The sequence below is a fragment of the Argopecten irradians genome, chromosome 9 (assembly GCF_041381155.1).
Source record: "Argopecten irradians isolate NY chromosome 9, Ai_NY, whole genome shotgun sequence".
Lineage (NCBI taxonomy): Eukaryota > Metazoa > Mollusca > Bivalvia > Pectinida > Pectinidae > Argopecten > Argopecten irradians.
This window is the reverse complement of record NC_091142.1, coordinates 9,680,452-9,700,775: the sequence shown is the minus strand read 5'-3', so window position 1 is coordinate 9,700,775 and position 20,324 is coordinate 9,680,452. Positions and strand designations below refer to the sequence as shown.

General features: G+C 35.8%; 2 protein-coding genes across 2 annotated transcripts; one reads left to right on the top strand and one right to left on the bottom strand.

Annotated features, from left to right (window-relative positions):
* Positions 1-514: 514 nt before the first annotated feature.
* On the bottom strand, positions 515-5,382 carry LOC138331379 (peptidyl-tRNA hydrolase 2, mitochondrial-like). The gene is made up of 5 exons (XM_069278955.1): positions 5,099-5,382; positions 3,149-3,247; positions 2,680-2,801; positions 2,256-2,368; positions 515-983 (listed from the first exon to the last, which is right to left on the bottom strand). Exons 1-5 carry the CDS (start codon positions 5,240-5,242, stop codon positions 934-936), a joined length of 528 nt encoding a protein of 175 aa, XP_069135056.1. The 5' UTR covers positions 5,243-5,382; the 3' UTR covers positions 515-933.
* A 145-nt stretch (positions 5,383-5,527) lies between these two features.
* On the top strand, positions 5,528-18,260 carry LOC138331378 (mRNA export factor GLE1-like). The gene is made up of 13 exons (XM_069278954.1): positions 5,528-5,753; positions 7,034-7,194; positions 7,575-7,716; positions 8,288-8,436; positions 8,988-9,048; positions 9,421-9,467; positions 9,827-10,113; positions 10,329-10,414; positions 12,495-12,576; positions 13,479-13,591; positions 14,699-14,911; positions 15,742-15,932; positions 16,775-18,260. The coding sequence occupies exons 1-13, from the start codon at positions 5,661-5,663 to the stop codon at positions 17,235-17,237; spliced, it is 2,088 nt and encodes a 695-aa protein (XP_069135055.1). The 5' UTR covers positions 5,528-5,660; the 3' UTR covers positions 17,238-18,260.
* The last annotated feature ends 2,064 nt before the right edge of the window (positions 18,261-20,324 follow it).

Genomic DNA, 20,324 nt, shown 5'->3' with positions numbered 1-20,324 from the left:
ACCTATGTCCTATATGTAATGAAGTACTGATTCCGCATGCATCAAAAGCAAAATAAGTTATTTCATATTATTTTTTGTGTTGATTAAAATATATATATATACATCCACAATTAAACACCAATTATATTTCAAACGATAAATATCATTTATGCTCAGTCGGCTCTGGAGCATCTTTAATTAATTGATGGTATATGTTAAGCAATATTATCATAGTCTTGAACAGATAAGATTATTTTCAAGGGTTTTTTTTAATAAGTTTAATGTCCTATTAACAGCCAGGGTCATTTAAGAATGTGCCAGGTAAGTTGGTGGAGGAAGTCAGAGTACTCTGAGAAAAAATCACCAACAAGCGGTCAGTACCTGGCAACTCTCCCACTTTCAAAAGGCTTCTCTTACTCATGTCATGGTCAGAAATTTAGATTTCAGTGGTAGTAATAATATAAGAAAACTATTTTTGGAAGAAATTTTGAAAATGTGAATCTGCATGTACATGTCATGTGACAACATCAGAACAATACAATAATGAGACACTTAGCATGATTTATTGAAGAATACATATCAAAACTTTTCTTATAATACAAATGCAAAAAGCATAAAAACAATTTTAACAAGTTAAACATCAATATAATGAACATTATATATCCCGGTCACTGGTAGAATTATAATATTATGACATTGACTGAGATCGTATTTAACATATCATCCATTTCCAGTGAATGGTTTTAATGGAAATGTACCTGCATGCTCACAGAAAAAAACACAATGCTAAGGGTTGATGTGGTATTTCTTCTTTACTGGTGACAATACACTGAATGGCTTCAGTAACCACACTGTCAGATGCATCACTTGTGATAGCCATTAGTGAGAACATGAAACTATTCATGAAGAGAATTGCATTAATATCAATAACTTAAATTTATTTTTTCAATGTCGTCATAACAACTTGAGATGTCCTGTTACAGAGCTGACAAGGTCGTTGGGCCCTGAAACATAAACAAACAAACACCTGAGATATATATCATATATGGCTTTGTTAAATTGAAGCCCTTGATGTTGTTTAAGGCATGAAATATACTGCCAATTATATTGATAAACTCTATTATAACCAAATCTGACACATATACTTTCATATATGTAAAGTTTCCAATCTCACAAGGACCCAGTGAAGACTTGCATCAACAAACTCCACATGGGCTCAGTGAAGACTTACATGGACCAACTCCATATGGTCCCACTGAAGACTTACCTGGACCAACTCCACAAGGACCAAGTGAAGACTTACCTGGACCAACTCCACAAAGACCCTGTGAAGACTTACCTGGGCCAACTCCACAAGACCTTGTGAAGACTTACCTGGGAAGACTTATCTGGACCAACTCCACAAGAATCCTGTGAAGACTTACCTGGACCAACTTCACAAGGACCCAGTGAAAACTTACCTGAACCAACTCTACAAGGACCCAATGAAGGCTTACCTGGACCAACTCACCAAGGAGCCTGTGAAGACTTACCTGGACAAACTCCACAAGGACCCAGTGAAGACTTACCTTGACCAACTCCACAAGGACCCTGTGAAAACTTACCTGAACCAACTCTACAAGGACCCAATGAAGGCTTACCTGGACCAACTCACCAAGGAGCCTGTGAAGACTTACCTGGACAAACTCCACAAGGACCCAGTGAAGACTTACCTGGACCAACTCCACAAGGACCCAATGAAGACTTACCTGGACCAACTCCACAAGGACCCTGTGAAGACTTACCTGGACAAACTCCACAAGGACCCAGTGAAGACCTACCTGGACCAACTCACCAAGGAGCCTGTGAAGACTTACCTGGACAAACTCCACAAGGACCCAGTGAAGACTTACCTGAACCAACTCACCAAGGAGCCTGTGAAGACTTACATGGACCAACTCCATATGGTCCCAGTGAAGATTAACCTGAGCCAACTCCGCAAGGACCAAGTGAAGACTTACATTGACAAACTCCACATGGGCCCAGTGAACATAAACCCAGATCAACTCCATAAGGACCATGTGAGGACTTATCTGGACCAACTCCACAAGAACCTAGTGAAGACTTACCTGGACCGACTTCACACTGACCCAGTGAAGACTTACCTGGACAAACTCAACAAGAAATCAGTGAAGATTTACCTGGACCAACTCCACAAGAATCCTGTGAAGACTTACCTGGACCAACTCTACAAGACTTACCTGGACCAACTCCACACTGACCCAGTGAGTACTTACCTGGACCAACTCCACAGACTGTGACAGAACCTCCAGGAATCTGGGTCCGTCCAGCGTCTCGAATCACACTTGCGTTCAGACCTATAGACCTGGCTTTAGAAGCCAGAGCCACTCTGTAAGATATAAAATATTCAACACATTAAGGGTAGAGTCATGATCAGTTTACAATTTAAAATTTAAAAGATTATATTAAAGTTTTACCTTGACTTTTAAAATTTTGACCTTGACCCCTGACTTAGGTCCTTTTCAGTCAAATCAATTTTTATAATTACATTAATTTAATCTACTATACACTTATTGTAAATTAGCTAGTATTGAATAAGTTTGGTCCTGGTATATTTGTGCTGTTATGATCCACCAATCTTTACTATTTTACTTTTTCCTATTAAACATTGATGTAAAATCAGAAGATGAAAAAACTTACAGTGATGCTTCACTGTCTATTTTCACCACAATTTTTGGTTGACCACAATATTTCCACTCCTTCAACATATCAGGGTGATGTTTAGCACAGGAATTGTTAGCATGGACTGCAGCATGGGCAACCTGTTAAAATAGTCAAACATGTGGATCCATTAAAAATAAGTCAAAACAGCGCACAAACAGACATATGGAACCGTTAAACATGTCCTGTCTGTGTTTTAATGTTTATAATGCCTCAACCTTACCCATGTCTCAATTACAACATTAATATGGAAAGTAAATAATTGAGAATTTTCAGTCTAGATAATTCATATGTCTGTTACTCAAAATGGACTCTCATATATTTGTATGGGCCACGGGACTCACAAATTCAAACAAATTTAATGTTAGACCTAAACCCTTGAACCCAAGGGGGTATTTTACATGTCTCGATAAATAAAATAGAATTTTTTTGATATAAAGTAACCAACCTGTGCAGCGATCTTCCCTTTTCCCATCCTTAGGTCTGTCCTAACGGCCACTATAAATTTGTACTCGCCAGTGTCTGACAGCATGTTGTTATCACTAAGCTAAAACACAAGGAAACAACTAATAGAATGATACACAATGATAAGTAGCCTGATTGGACTGGGTCGATCATCGACCAGGTAGCTCAGTCAATAGAGCACTCTGCTAGTGTTCTGAGGGTCATGGGTTCGAATCCCGGTCTGGCTGCTACATTTTCTCCTCTCTTGTTACAGAACTGGCGCCCAACTAAATAACCCACGGTGGTGGTGTTTGTAAGGGTCTCGTATGTCTTCGAGGGCGAAGCCTTCGAGAAAGGAGGGAGGAGTGTAGCAGGATTGGACTGGGTCGATCATCGGTGACCAGGTAGCTCAGTTGGTAGAGCACTCGGCTAGTGTTCTGAGGGTCCCGGGTTCAAATCCCGGTCTGGCTGCTACATTTCATACATGCCATACCTCCCGGCGTGAGACAAAACCTCCCGTATACATTACAGCAAGATCTACACATACAGTAGTCCGCTAAACCTGCCTATATTATTAGGCTTTTTTTTTTTTTTTTTTAATTTTTTTTTTGCCTAATATATAGTCAGCTCGCGGTACCTCTTAAAAATGTGAAATCGTAGGCCAGATTTGGCCTACGCTACGTCAGCGGCATATTTCTAATATATCGTCCATGCAATGCCGAGAAAACGTTTACATACCTTTATATTGGGATCTTATGTACTCCTTTGCCCCCATGTTACATCCCATTTATGAAATTAAAACAAACTGTGTACAATGAAATACTTCCGAGACCAATTGGCTATTTCACACATTTGTAATGGCCGCCGTATACACCATTTAGTAGAGCAAAACGGCAGCCAATCAACTTCGCTTCCACGTTTTATTTTTTAAATAACCACGTGTAGTTGAAAGATAAACAAAATTCTACCGTATGTATATGCTACATGTATATGCAACGTGAATATCGCGAAAGTTATATGCGGGTACCAGCAATAGTCGTGTTCAATTTGAATATTTGACAACATGTCGTGTATGTTTAGACCATGATTTTACTTTAAAAACTCTAACTAGCTAGCATTTTTGTTTAATCTTTCAATTACACGTGGTTTTTTAAAAAAATAAAACCGAAGCGAAGTTGATTGGCCTACCGTTTGCTCTATTAAATTACATTTTGAATACTACTGTAACGATTCTGGTTTTTTTTTTAATTTAATGCTTGTAAATTTAAGAACTTTATCTAAGTTAATTATCCGTTATTGTCAGAGATTATTAAAAAGCCCAGACTAATATTTCGAACAATAAAAACTGCTCCAGAACTGGGTGTATATAGGGATGTGACTACTTTTGCAAAAACCACACATTCCTTTATTTCAGTAAAATTCAATATGAATGCAGAATTTCATCATAAAAAAGCAGATATTTAATTTATTCATATATGTCGCGCGTATACCTCCCTCTTTTTAGACCAAAATCCCTCAAAATGGTTATCAATCTCCCTTTCCACCCCTAAAAAAATATGGCATGTATGACATTTTCTCCTCTCATGTTACAGATATATGCAATACAGTTACAGCAAGATCTACACATACAGCAGCACACTGAGTGTCTTTCCACTCAATCAGACAAATACAACATCATTAGCATAACACCAAAACAAAGCAAAATACGCCACAAAGTCTACAATTATATGCTACTGAATGACGCATTAGAAAATGTTTAGTTGAGCAAATACTTATGTTATATATAAACAACACATCATTCAATGCAAACAAATATCTAGGTTTCCTCACACTCAATTCAAAAGTAATATTTTTCTCTGCCTCTCTTAGTTTTATAGAATCAAATTTACCGATGGCGATGGTTGTCATACGTAAACAAACACGTGAGGAATGGCAGATAATCAAATGTACTCACGTCGCCGGAATCTCCGACACCATTTCCCGTTGACGGTCTCCGTCTTCTGATGACTCTTCCACGACTTATCCATCCTATCAGTAATCCAACACCTACACCTAGGCATGTTGCAGTGATCACTTCTTTACTACACAATCTGTCCATTTTCTTCTTTCACTTTCACCATGTGCGAATCTGCGTCAGCAGAAAGCTTAATTTCGATCGCATTTTCTCCTCTCAAAAGCGTTTGTAAGACTAAGCTCAAGAAGGGCTTTCGATACGAAATAAGAAAAGCTGCTATTTTGATACGTAGAGATGGAAATATAATATATTCTAATTACTTAATAATTACGGATACTTCTATGCAAGTTTTAGTTTTTTTAGAATAAAAACATGTGTTATATTTACGTTTCGTGATCATACGAAAGTTCGTCTACATCAAAAATGTTAGCTTTACTTAAAATAATAAAGATGGCGGGGATTGGAAGCGATCCCGACAGGATTTGAATTTGCAGAATAGAAATTGAAAGAAACTGAAATTAGTCCTTTGCTAGACAATGAAGAGATTGTGTTGAATATTGAAATGTCATCTCCACAAAATATTGACGTGGTTGCTTGTCTGAGAACTACACCTAAAGGTCGCCTTTCTTACGACAGAAGTCCACACGTGACAAAGGTAAAACAAATCATGAAATTGATTGATCCAAATAAAAAATGAACGGTAATTGCAAAGCTAGAGGGTCTGTATAGTGAATACACCCACATTACCATTTCAAAATTTTGATAGAACATATATATTTCTGCAGAAGAGAAGGATTTCAAAGATTTGTTAAAAAATGCTTACCAATATTAATGGTGACGGGTCGTTTCGCCCTAAATACCGTTCGCTCCCGAGTTGATTTCGATATATTCTGAATAATTTTGGGACGAAACATTAGTGTTAGTAATTAGTAAATCTGTTTGAGAGCATACCAGATGACCCTTTGTTTGTTTTAAACTGATACTAAATATAGTCGGATAGTGATATAAATATAAAAGGGGTTTTCCAGCGACGAAATTAAAGATTTGTCTCCCCTGACCCATCAAACGATTGATTTCTTATTATATTTCTTCATTATCTGTGCTAATTGTGTGCTTTCAATTACTGCTAGAAACTATTTTTATATTAGAATCCTACAGTCCTATTCTTAGCTTTCTGAATATACTATACAATGCATGAATATATACATAACCAGAAAACTATATATATATTAGAACATTTTTACTTTCACTTTAAATAGATATATCTCAATGTCATTTTCCGTTGCTACTCCAACAATGTAAGAGGTATAGCACGACGAGACACTTTTGAAATTAAAACATAACAGCCAAATAATGTCTGATTAAAAAAAGGCTGACCAGTCGACTCTCATGTTATGGGAGTACATGTATTTCCCTTGTCAGACGAAAAATTCAGAAGCAGTAGTCACACATTAATGGCATTGAAGTTGACATTTAAGGTTTAGACCCTGTTTAAACTAGTGGTATTTTGTATGCCTACCATTTGGTATATACTTGCATCACTTTGCATGCCATGAACATGACTAAAAAGTGTGTATGTATATGCATCAGGCCTAACCTTACAAATGTATATAATAAGGTATTACTGTTTATTTCAGTTTAACAAGTTCACAGTGTTCCGTATATATTTCTGTCACCAAATAACCAATTACCATGCCATTATGTTTAATTAAAATTAGTGCTGAATTATTCGACCAGATTCTACCATGAAAAGACATTTCAAGGGAGATATTATTTTTGTTGCGCTCACATTGACATGACATGTACGCCTTTCGATCAATCATATTTTTTTATGAGTCCCATATTACAAAGAGCAATAGAGGCTTTTCAAAATGTCTGACAGGACTTATCTAGAAGAGTCCTGTAAATCATGGAATTATGTTTTCTTTGTTTCAGGAATTCTTAGAAGACGTCTCTTCTATTCCAAAGTTATCACGATGTCATGATGAATCCAGGTACAAGCCCGTAAGTCCAAACTATCAACAAGGAAAGGGACATCACAGGCAGGAAAAGAGCTATGAAGAAAAACAAGAACACAGTGAAGAATCGTATGATTTGTAAGTTTTCTCTTTCACTGTGTGATGTTTAAATATGAATATCATTTTCCATGTTTCCTTTATTAAAAATGTTCTTGTGCTCATTGTTCGAACAATTACTATTGATTATATCACAGACAACAAGATGAAAAAACAACCATGGACAATGACTCCAGTCTCATGTATTTTAATTACTCCTTATCACAGACTTACAAAATGACCATGTGTGTTAGAAACCTACATGTTTAAGCTTGAACACCCCTGTAAAATCACGATGGACTCTTCCATCCTTATCACCGCTATATAATGTCATGGTCAGATAGACTCTTCCAACATTAGAATTATTTGTACATGAGTAACTAAGTAAAATGTTTAATAATCAGTTTTGTTTTTTTCCTCAGCAAAAGTGATGATTCAGGACAACTCACAATAAAAGCGCTACAGGTCCCACCACGGAAGCCTACCATCGTTGTGTCTCCAGATTTTGTCAGGAGCGTAAAGGCTATCAAAGATTATCAACGCTCTTGTGACAAAAAGGTCAAGGTAGGACCAAAATTGCAAGCTCCCTTGTCGTCACTGGGGCTCACATATTCTGAATCAGGTCTCCTTAAGTATACATGTATAAGGATTAAACGGAACAGTTTTGTCAGAGTTCTAACGGTTTTAATTGGCTTTATTTTAGTGCATTAGAATTCTTATATCAGAGAACCTGATACTAGTTTTTCTCACGAAATAGTACACATCCACTGGTCTGAGGCTAAGTTACATGGTAGCACCCATACAATTCAAATGTGTAAGATCACTAGTACGTATATATACTGAGTCTACAACATAACTGTTTTCTCTGTATAATTCAAAGGGCATTTTCATAAACTGGGACAGATTTACTATTAGAAGGCAAATGTTCAATGATATGTTTTATCTGCCAAACTATTGAGATAAACTCATGGTAACATGAAGAATATATACTAATACTACAGTTGGATTTTGTATCATTGTGAGACAAACAATGTTTTTTAAATATTAAAACTTTGTTTGAATGTTTGATATAATTTCAACTTTAATATTGCATTTGCTTTCTTGAAGTTGTAAATAGCTGGCATTTAATTTCTAGGATGCAGTATCAAAAAAAGCTAAAGAGTTTCAGACTCACAGTGAACAGCTACAGCAGAGAACAGAAAGACAACTTAAGGATCTGGAACGTAAAAATATCCTCAAAGCTCAACAGCAACAAGAAACCATTCTTCAGCAGCACAAAAAAGGGTAATTATCATACTGAAACTGTACAAAAAGTGTAAATATTTACAGAAGGCATCTAATACAATGCAGCCTTAAAGATGCTCCACCGCCGACAGAGCATACATGACATTTGAACAATAATTGGTGTTTAATCGTGTATATATATGCCTAATTAACATAAAAAAATAATATAAAATACATTATTTCTTCTTTGGTGCATGCGCTATCGGTTCTTTATTCCATATATGATATAGTGTCACGGAATTTTTTCGGGATGCACATAATTATTTTTCATACTTTTAACTTGAAGTAAAATTAGAAGCTCAGACTTTTCAATGGTGGTAATGGTGTAAAGTAAGTAATTTTTGTAACTGAAGAAAAAATACTAATTCGTCTGCTTCTGTGTTTTTTAGTGAAGAAATACCATTTGTTAGCAGTGTAGCATCTTTAATACATCATGTTGCATGGCTGAACATTCTGGTCAAGTTGGCATAAACCAGTCACATTCTGGAAGCCAGATGAACTTAATGTTTGGTGTCATCAATTATCATTATCATACACCTTTTTATTTGCAGGAGAGATGAGTCAGCCAAAGCTTACCAAAAGATGCAGGAAGATCACAAGAAACATGCCCAGGTAAAAACCTACAATGTGTCATTGTTACCATGGTAACCATTGGTGTGGTGGTTTAATTTATGTCCTATTTACAGCCAGGTTCATGTTAGGATGTGCTAGGTTTTTATAGTAGTGGAGTATCACGAGAAAATGTAACTGCCCCGAATAGCATTCCAGAGATGGAGAGCTTGTGGCAATATGTCGCGACATCTTAAACACTCAGCCACCACTTCCCCCCATTGATAGTAAATCTGCCCCTTAATCAAGGCACATTATATATAGAACATGTTATAGACAGTGAAATAAATCAATAAAAAAGATATTTACAAGTTGCTAAAATGTTATCTTTAACCAGGAATTATGTGTACATTTTTCTTTATTTACTTCCACTAGATGTTAGAAAGAAAACATGAACAGATCCAAGATGAAATAAGGAAAAAGTAAGTAGCAGCTTTAAATATACAGCGTTAACACATCCCTCTTAATCTTTGATAAAAGAGCTCAGAAAATTTGAATTCAGAAAACTTAAAAAAAACTCGGAAAATATGAAGTGAAATTTTGGTACGAATAACATTTGAGAGACAAAACATGCTGCTTCCAGTGAAAGTATCAACATCTGGCGAGATTTAAAGCTCTGAGTACAAATGATGGATGGTAAGGGCAGTCGAAGTTGTGTAAGTAAATTTTCCTCTATGGGTCTAACTGTAATAAATTTTGCTTTTGTCATTGATCGCCATTACAGTGTTAGTTACACTATCAGCATTCACAGATTAATTAATTGTTACGACTTGATTCACAGAGAACAAGAGAAGAAGGACAGAGAGGAGAAATTAAAGCAGTTATTTACTGACCTGAAGACCGTACAAAATCGGATCGTGGCTATACAGCCCAACTGTTCAGTACAGAGAAAGCTGTCGGAGCAGTGTAAAGTGATAGTAGAACGCATCAACAAGACCAGCACAGATCTGGAGGGTCATATCAAACGCGAGGCACAGACAGGAGAAGTCAACCCTAATCTACAAGATAAACTCAAGGAGGCCGTCATGTTTGCTCTGAATGCTTACGAGGCTATCACAAAGAGAATAGGTTAGCAATATTTTGTTGTGCTTTTCCAGAATTATTTAATTATGATAAGAATATGAGTTTTGAATGGCATTGTAAACATAAGTTACTAGTAGGAATTCTTCACATATTTGATAGATGATTGGGTTTTTATAATTCTGATGCATACTAGATAAAAACAAAATTTCCTCATGACCAGTGTAGACCTATATATTTACCAATTGGTATATATATTGCAGAAGAAAAAAAACAAAAGCTAGAAGAAGAGAAAGTGAAAGTAGCTGCAGCAGAAGCAGCAGCTGAAGCTAAGAGACAAGAGGAACAGGTAAGTCATACCTACTGCTGTTATACACTCCCGCAACAAAATGGAGAGAGGTGTTTATACTGGAATTACCTTCACTGTCAGTTGTTTGTGAGTAAAAAAGTTGTTTGTGAGTAAGAATGAGGCGGAATTATCTTCTCTTGTCTGTCTGTCTGTCGGTCAGTTGGCTGGTCGTTTATGAGTCAGAGATTGAGTAGGAATTATCTTGTCTGTCTGACTGTCAGCCAGCTGTCTGTCCTTCGTTTGTGAGTCACATGAAAGGGGTATTATATTGTCTGTCTGTCTGTCAATCGGTCAGTTGGTCGTTTATGAATCAGAGAGTGAGGGAGAATTACCTAGTCTGTCTGTCGGTCAGTTGTTTGTGAGTCAGAGTGAGAGGGTATTATCTTGTCTGTCTGTCTGTCAGTCGGTCAGTTGGTCGTTTATGAATCAGAGAGTGAGGGAGAATTACCTAGTCTGTCTGTCGGTCAGTTGTTTGTGAGTCAGAGTGAGAGGGTATTATCTTGTCTGTCTGACTGTCGGTCGGTCAGCCGGTCGTTTGGAGAGTGAGAGAGTGAGGGCGAATTACCTAGTCTGTCTGTCGGTCAGTCGTTTATGAGTCAGAGATTGAGTAGGAATTATCTTGTCTGTCTGACTGTCAGCCAGTCAGTCCATTGTTTGTGAGTCACATTGAAGGGGTATTATCTTGTCTGTCTGTCTGTCAATCGGTCAGTTGGTCGTTTATAAATCAGAGAGTGAGGGCGAATTACCTAGTCTGTCTGTCGGTCAGTTGTTTGTGAGTCAGAGTGAGAGGGTATTATCTTGTCTGTCTGTCTGTCAGTCGGTCAGTTGGTCGTTTATGAATCAGAGAGTGAGGGAGAATATACCTAGTCTGTCTGTCGGTCAGTTGTTTGTGAGTCAGAGTGAGAGGGTATTATCTTGTCTGTCTGTCTGTCTGTCAGTCGGTCAGTTGGTCGTTTATGGGTCGTTTATTAGTCGGAGAGTGAGAGGGTATTACCTTGTCTGTCTGACTGTCGGTGGGTTTATTAGTCGGAGAGTGAGAGGGTATTATCTTGTCTGTCTGACTGTCGGTCGTTTATTAGTCGGAGAGTGAGAGGGTATTATCTTGTCTGTCTGACTGTTGGTCTGTTGGTCATTTATTAGTCGGAGAGTGAGAGGGTATTATCTTGTCTGTCTGACTGTCGGTCGTTTATTAGTCGGAGAGTGAGAGGGTATTATCTTGTCTGTCTGACTGTCGATCGTTTATGAGTTGGAGAGTGAGAGGGTATTATTGTGTCTGTCTGGCTGTCGGTCATTTGTAAGTCGGAGTGTGAGAGGGTAATATTTTGTCTGTCTGACTGTCGGTCTGTCGATCGTTTATGATTTGGAGAGTGAGAAGGTATTATCTTGTCTGGCTGTCGGTTTGTCGGTCGTTTGTGAATGAGTAACTGAGGATTCCAGGGGTAAGGAGGGAGCATGAGAGTTTCCTATACAAAGTCCCCTGTTTAAGTCACTTATTCTTCCAATCTGATTTAAATACAGATCCTAATTATAACTTCATTTGATAAGAGAATCTGACAACATTCCATTAAGGGTCACTTCCAATTGTTACATTCAGAATCTTGAAAGTGAATTTCGGGGGACAAAATAGTTTGAAAAAGCTGTCAGAATTATTTTCGTGTATGTAGTCATTTCACCTAAAGAGAACGACGAAAGCTAAATGTACCCGATATATCTATAATGGGACAAAATGATGTAGCAATTTGATCTGAAGTACAGGTGGTATAAAGTTCATCTGAACATGACCTCTTATGGGATGTTGTCAGACCCTCTATTGAACAGAGTGGTTATAAGGAGCTGTATTTTAATCAGATTGTTCTGTTTTCATCTCTTTTTTCACACTGCAGTCCTCATCATTTGGGAATTAGCTTAGTGATAAACAAATTAATAACAAAAATATCCAAGATTTCTTCCTGTTAAATATAACTAGCTTTCTCATGTTTGCATCATTATGAATATCTGCTAAATCTGTGTGGGCAAATACTTGTTTAATACTGAATCCCTTGTATCTCGGATTTATGATTGTGTGTATTGATTAATACAGGCCAAGGCCGCCGCGGCAGCATCAGCCCAAGCCGGGGCTTCTACAAACAAAAATAGCTCGGCCTCAGGGGGAGCAGCAGCTTGTAAGTATCACATGATGTACTGGACAGGTCAGATGTCAATCTGGTGTCATATGATGTTAGGCCAACTACAGATAATCAGTATAGGTCAGAGGTCAATCTGGTGTCACATGATGTTAGGCCAACTACAGATAATCAGTATAGGTCAGAGGTCAATCTGGTGTCACAAGATGGTGGGCCCACTACAGATAATTGGTATAGGTCAGAGGTCAATCTGGTGTCACATGATGGTAGGCCAACTACAGATAATTGGTATAGGTCAGAGGTCAATCTGGTGTCACATGATGGTAGGCCCACTACAGATAATTGGTATAGGTCAGAGGTCAATCTGGTGTCACCTGATGGTAGGCCCACTACAGATAATTGGTATAGGTCAGAGGTCAACCTGGTAGGATATATGCTATATGGCCTCCTATGTAAGCTTACCAGACATACAGGTAAATAACTATAGGTCAAATTTGATGAACACATTAAAAAGATAAATGTAGATTTAAAGAGTTACAATAAATAATTAATAATTGATCATTTCTCTTTCTTCATCAGGGAGTTGCCTCCCCTTACCTTTATCTTTAATATGTTTTATGTTTACTTTGCCTCTATATCAGGAGAGCAATAAGCCTATGCCTTATGTCCAATCCTATTGACATTTAATATCTATTTGTCAATAAAATATTTGGAAATTGACATTGAAGTATAAGTGTACAAAATTCAATTCTGATTTCATTATGAACTAAAATTTGTTTTGTAAAATACAAAGTAAGTTTACATTTATTTTAAATTATTTAATCTTCAATATATACCCAGGTAAAATTGGGGATTAGTATTTTGTTATACATGAGCATTTTATAAGCCAAGTTTGTTTTATTGGAGTTTCAAATGATTATCAGGACTTTGTTCTGTTACAGTGGCTGACGATGAAATTCAGTGTGTAGATTTAGAGGCATTCCAGTGGTACACCAAACTTCAGGAGGACCTGAAAAAGACGGAGGAGCTGATCAAACCGCTGTCTATCCCGGAGGTCAGTTCTACCTGGTTTATCTATATATAGAGGATCTTACATGAGTGGCTATGAGATATGAAATTTATCAAATGAGTTCAATAATTTGATATGCCACTAGCCTTTAGGCGATTGCCAAATAAAATTATTCAACAAGTTTCATAAATTTCATATTACATAGACACGAGTGTAAGATTCTATTATCACATAACTTTTATTAATAGAAATTTAAGTAAAACTTTAAATTTTGTCTGTATATAAAACAGTAGAAATCTGACTTGGATGTGATGGGTCCGTCTACTTAGACAATCACGCAACGTCATATATAGATAATGATGTCAAAACTATATGTGGCGTTATAGTAGTGTTATCAAATATGTGTCTTACGATATTTATGACAAGGCCGTATGGCATGTCTTGATGGGCCAGTTATATGTGATTAACAGTAGTTACTTAGGGAATCTGCCTATTGTCTTTAAAGATGCTTCACTGCCGACAGAGCATAATTAAAGGATACACATTTGAACAATAATTGGTATGTAATTGTGTGTATTAATTTGTCTAATTAAAATAAAAATACATGTACATATAAGATAATTTAGTTTGAATTTATTTTGCTCTCGGTGCGTGTGCAATCAGTACTTCATTCCATATAAGGCTTAGTGTCATGGATGCAATTAATTATTTCTGATTATTCAAGTATTTTAAAGAATAATAAAAAAAAACCACTTTTAAATGATGGTAATGGTGTAAAATATATATATTTTTGTTGCTGAAGAAAAATACTAAATTTGTCTGCTCCTGTTTTTGATAGCAAAAAAATACCATTTGTCAGCAGTGTAGAATCTTTAAAGTTTATGTATTTTAATTAATCTGATTTTGTCAAAATACAATGTAATTACATCTCAGCACACGAGGTGTTTTAAGAATTAAGTTTCTTAACGAGTAATATTTGAATACATCTTTCATTCACTCTAACTTTGATTTAATATTAGACTTGTGATAAACTGTTCCACTCTTTAGAAATGGGAGGTTTTCTCTCTGTGTTTTCAAAGCTGAATGATGAATTATATCTGGAATACATCTCAAAGATTTAATTGTTCATGTAATTTATTTTCTCTTTTTCAGTCTAAGAAGTTAAAGTTTGACCTACAAAAGGCTGTGAATACTCCTATCAATGCCATATCTGCTGTCAGTGGTGAGCATCTGCGAGAGAAACTCAAGCGGCTGCTGGATTTAATGTCGGGCAAGTCCGTTGAAGTTGGCAATAAACGAGTGAATGTCAGCGTTCATCCACAGGCTTTAACGTTCTGTAAAAACCTGGCGGCTAAAATGATTGTGGTAAGTGATAAAAACCTGGCCACTAAAATGATTGTGGTTAGTGATAAAAACCTGGCCACTAAAATGATTGTGGTTAGTGATAAAAACCTGGCTGCTAAAATGATTGTGGTTAGTGATAAAAACCTGGCCGCTAAATTGATTGTGGTAAGTGATAAAAACCTGGCCGCTAAATTGATTGTGGTAAGTGATAAAAACCTGGTCAATATTATACGTAGGATTTTCTCAGTAATTAGTACATATTCCATTTAGGGAATGGTTGGAGTGTAAGCTAACATACCCCCACCTAGGATAATTGTAGTAATATTTAAGAATGTTACTTCTTTTTCTCTGGAAGTACTGAAAGAATATTTCTCCAGAATTATAAAGAGCCCCAAGTGTCATGTGGTGAAAATTCATGATAGCTGCCTCATTGCCAAGTGGTATATGATTGGTGTAGGAATATTCACAATTATGCATACTATACAGCTTAAGGCATTCTTGTTGGAATTTTGCCATTGAAGTTTGTTTTCACTATTTCTTTATCATGTTGATTTATCAAGCCAGGATCTTTCTTATTCTGTAGTTGTTGACTTATTCTAATTGTTTCTTAATTGTCCATATACTATATGTTTGGAATTGATTGAAGAACAAAAAGGCCAACAGGTAACTCATATTAGTTCTTGACAATTGGAATTTGTTGTGTACATAGTTACCTTTGTTTACTACGATAAATGTTTTGAGAAAATAATAGTAAAGCGGATAAAATGTTTGGTGTCAAAATTTCTGTAATAAAATTTTAATTATTTTTACGTTTTCATTTTTCTACTTTTATTAATTTTTTTTGCTTTTAGAAAAAAGGAGATGAACAGGTGTCATCTAAACACGAAACAGCGTTTGCCACGGCAATGGTGTTTGTTGGTCTGTGGCTGGAACACCCAGATATTGGTAACATGTTCCTAAGTCATCTACACACCACGTGTCCCTATACTGTCCCTTACTACATACCACGACAAGAGGGACAGTCCACGGAAGACTACCACAGGTACCAATTAGTCACTCTCAGATTAGACTAAGGTCCTATTAACATCAATGGTATTGTAAATAAAAGATCTTTCATGAATGGCTATGTGATATGAAATGTATCAAACGAGTTCAATAATTTGATATGCCACAATCATTAACGAGTTTGATAAATTTCATATCACATAGTCATGAGTGTAAGATTCTATTTATCATAACTTTTATTAATAGAAATATAAGCAAAAAATTTCCTCTCTATATAAAACAGTAGAAATCTGGCTCGGATATGATGTCTCTGTCTAATGAGACAATCATGCAATGTTATATATATATTATGAGGTCAAAACATGGGTCTTACAATATGTATGACATCGCCGTATGACATGGCTGGACGGGCCATATATGTGATAAAAGTACCTATTTTTTGTGCTGTCAGATCTTGGCTCAAATGTGTACCGGTAAAATATAATCATCAGTAGAGATATAAATTAGCACAATTCAATACCAGAAATATCCTTTTACTAAATTTGGTGCTGTACATGAATTTAAGCTTAAACGACAGCACGAAAAACTCTAAAATAAAACTACCAGGAAAATAGTTTTTTTTACAGTAATTTAAGGATGTGCTAGGTTTTTAGGAAGAGGAAAGCTGGAGTACCTGGAGAAAAAATACTGACTAGCTGTCAGTATCTGGCAACTGCTTAACCTGGGATTTTAACTCTTGACCCAGAGATGGAAAGTTTGCAGTAATATGTCAGGATATCTCATTTCTCCCACTGCTGACCGTATTCAATTTGTTATCCATCTTGTGTCTGCCTAATGATATCTTGTATTTAAAAGACATCTTATATTTCTGATTTCCAGGGCGTTGGGCTACAGATACAATGCTGATGGGAGTGTAGAAAAACAGGACCAGTTCTTGAAAAGAATGTCAGGAATGATGCGTCTGTATGCAGCCATAATGGTAGCTCCACCACCTCCACTTCGCGGAACTCAAAATACCCACCCACATGGGATAGAAAACGCCTGGATCTGGTTGTCACGGGTAATGAACATTCACCCGCACCCCGATATCACCGCCACCATGATCTACGATATGTTACATGTGACAGGAAACGCTCTCAACGCAAGATACGGGAAACAATTCCAAAAACTTTTATACCTACTCATCAAGGAGTACTTACCAAAACTGAAACAGGTGGCCTCAGCGTCCGGGGGAGGACCACTCACACGGCTAGAGACATTCTTAGAAACCTGTCTCAAACATAACAGACAGATACCAAATCCAGAGGGATTCCTCTCGGCTGATTTCTGGCGCTCATCTTAACGTTAACTTAACATAGCTGTTGCAGTATATGATACTGTTACATTGAAGTCTTAACAATTTGATGAAATTTGGGGGAGGGGGGTTTAGATTTACAAGTAGTCTTGTCCCATTGCGTCTTATTCCACTACGTTAAAGCGGCTGATGCCCTCGTCATTTGTTCATTGTTATTTTAGTAGGGTATAGCTAGCTTACACAATCTGTGGATCATGTTCAAATTTTCACTTGTTTCTTTTTGATACGTCTGTTATCTTGATTCCTAGTAAGGCACCTTTGGTGTATATTTAGATTCATAACGTGAAGAAATAGAATTATGGGTATCAATTATATTTGTAATTAAGAAAAATGACATTCAATAAAAAAAATCTAGGACAAGCTTTATTTCATTATGGTGGGAAAAAGTAAAAAAGCTATTTCTAGTCTAAAATTTTGTATTTCAATAAAGTGTAATGCCATCTTCAATAGCAAACTACATAACTGACAAATAGCATAATCAATTAAAACAACTAAAGAATGGTGCTAATACATTTTTCCTCAGTGACAAAATTTACATACTTTACACTTTTAACTTGAACAGTTTAGTTTCTTACAGACCTTTAAAGTCAAACAAAATAATTCTTTGCATTTGAAAAAATATTCAGTCAATCTTAAACCCAAATTGATTGATTTCTGATTGTGCATGCGCCTAAAATACAACAACTCTGTTGTTTTTTTCTTTTTATATTAGGTTTTAATTAGACTGGTATTTACTAAATCGATGCCATTTCATTCTCTACACTATAATTTCTGACCTTGCTATGTCATCTGTGTAGACTATTTAATCATTGTCAGTCAGGCTTCTTTGCTCAATATGAAATGATTGAATATGATGTAAAAAAAAAATGATAAATTTATTTTTTGCACCGCTCTGTATCTATATTTATTTTTCCCCAGATTTATACTCTTTACATTGTAAATGTGAAGATTTTGTGGGTATACATCATGTATTTCATTGTGATGTTGGAATAAATAATCATGATTTTTATATTTGGTTCGTTCTAGTTTTCATTTTTATAGTATAATTAACTTTGTTATGTCTTCACTTAATGGAATGATTTTCTGATAATATTAGACACTGAAATGTTATTATTTAGCGCATTTAAGAAAAAATATTTAATCTTAAACCCCGAAAGATAGCTTGCTTTTTATAGAAGATTTGTAGCTTAACAGAGTTTTAACGGAAGTAGTTTACCAACTTACGGTTCTTGTACACCAAAAACATAAGTAACTCTTTAGAGCATTATGTAAGAGACCAATATTCAAAATTTCAAAAAAAAAAATTCCATGACCGGTAAATTTGTCAACCGAATGGTTAAGTACCGCGTTATAGTTTTTTTCGAGAAAAATCATATATCCTTATATTGCTAAAATAATGATAAATCAAAGGGTGTGAAGTATTATATTCCTATTGACATGATATGTTTTATTAATAGAATGAATTCTTGATAATTTTGGGCTCTGAGATGCTATTATTTAGTGCATCTAAGAAAACAATATGTGATCTCAAACCCAAAAAGTTGGGGTTCTACTGTAGAAGATTTTAAGGCAAACAGAGTTTTAACATACTTCCAGTTCCTTGTAAACCAAAAAAGCAATGAGAATGCTAGTAAACTTTAGTCAAAATAATAGGAAAAACCAGCAAAGGAAAAGCCGTATATTTTTGAAAGCTTCTATGAATATTCTCCCCAAACAAAATCATGATTTATTATATTATCAAAAAAATTCCTTGTGGCATTACATAAGTGTATCGAGGGATGTAAATATTTATGTGCATGTATATATATGGACATGGCAAGCTAAGTCTATCATTGAACACTTAGCATCAAAGATAACGTACCTACCTGAAATAATACTTTAAAATGATTTAATTTCCTATGACATCACCAGACTGAAAAATATTTGATATACCCTACAGATGTATCAGCATGACTCATTTGGTGTTAACTTTTTTGCATAAAAATAGATCATGCAAAAAAAACCGCCAAAAGCAACCAAATGGCACCATCTGAAATCTCGATATTCAATTCTTGCATCCCTAATGGTCAATTTGAACAAAATGCAACCTGTGTATAAAGACCACTTGACTATAACGACCATTATTCTCTTTGGTCATTGAGTGGTCTTAATAGGCAGGTTATAATGTATACACCTGTATTTAATGTCACTAAAAATAACAAGACGCGAGCTAATATATAAATATTTATTAACAACAAATACCCTTTAAAGCCCGCCACTACGCAATAAACTATGATAATAATTTAACAGCATGTAAAACCTTACAAATTATCTTTGATTTTGTGTCTGATACTGACAGTGTAAGATAACCTGAAGCGTAACATCCACCCAACGGTTTTCATAACAAGTGATACAAATATATATATATAGATCTATGTCTGTATAATGATCTAAGTCTGCTATTAGACAATACAACTGTAAATCGTACACAATACAACAAGAATATATGATATATAGCTTCCAGACATATGTCACAAGAATGACAATTAGATGGAGATAATAAGTATATAAACTTATTGATACTCTATGGTGTCACGCTAAACCCAAAAGTCATCCTCGATTTCCGCGGGTGCGCTCATAACCCCAACACCCATGGGTTATTTCATAGTTAAATATGTAAATTAAATGTAATTTAAAGATGCTCCACCGCCGACAGAACATACATGATATTTGAACAATAATTGGTGTTTAATCGTGTATATATATGCCTAATAACAATAAAAAATAATATAAAATACATTATTTCTTCTTTGGTGCAGGCGCTATCGGTACTTTATTCCATATATGATATAGTGTCACAGAATTTTTTCGGGATGCAATTAGTTATTTTTCATACTTTTAACTTGAAGTAAAATTAGAAGCTCAGACTTTTCAATGGTGGTAATGGTGTAAAGTAAGCAATTTTTGTAACTGAAGAAAAATACTAATTCGTCTGCTCCTGTTTTTTTTAGTTAAAAATACCATTTGTCAGCGGTGGAGCATCTTTAAACATATCTTATTGAAAATAATTGACAAACGGATTGCACGTGACCGTAG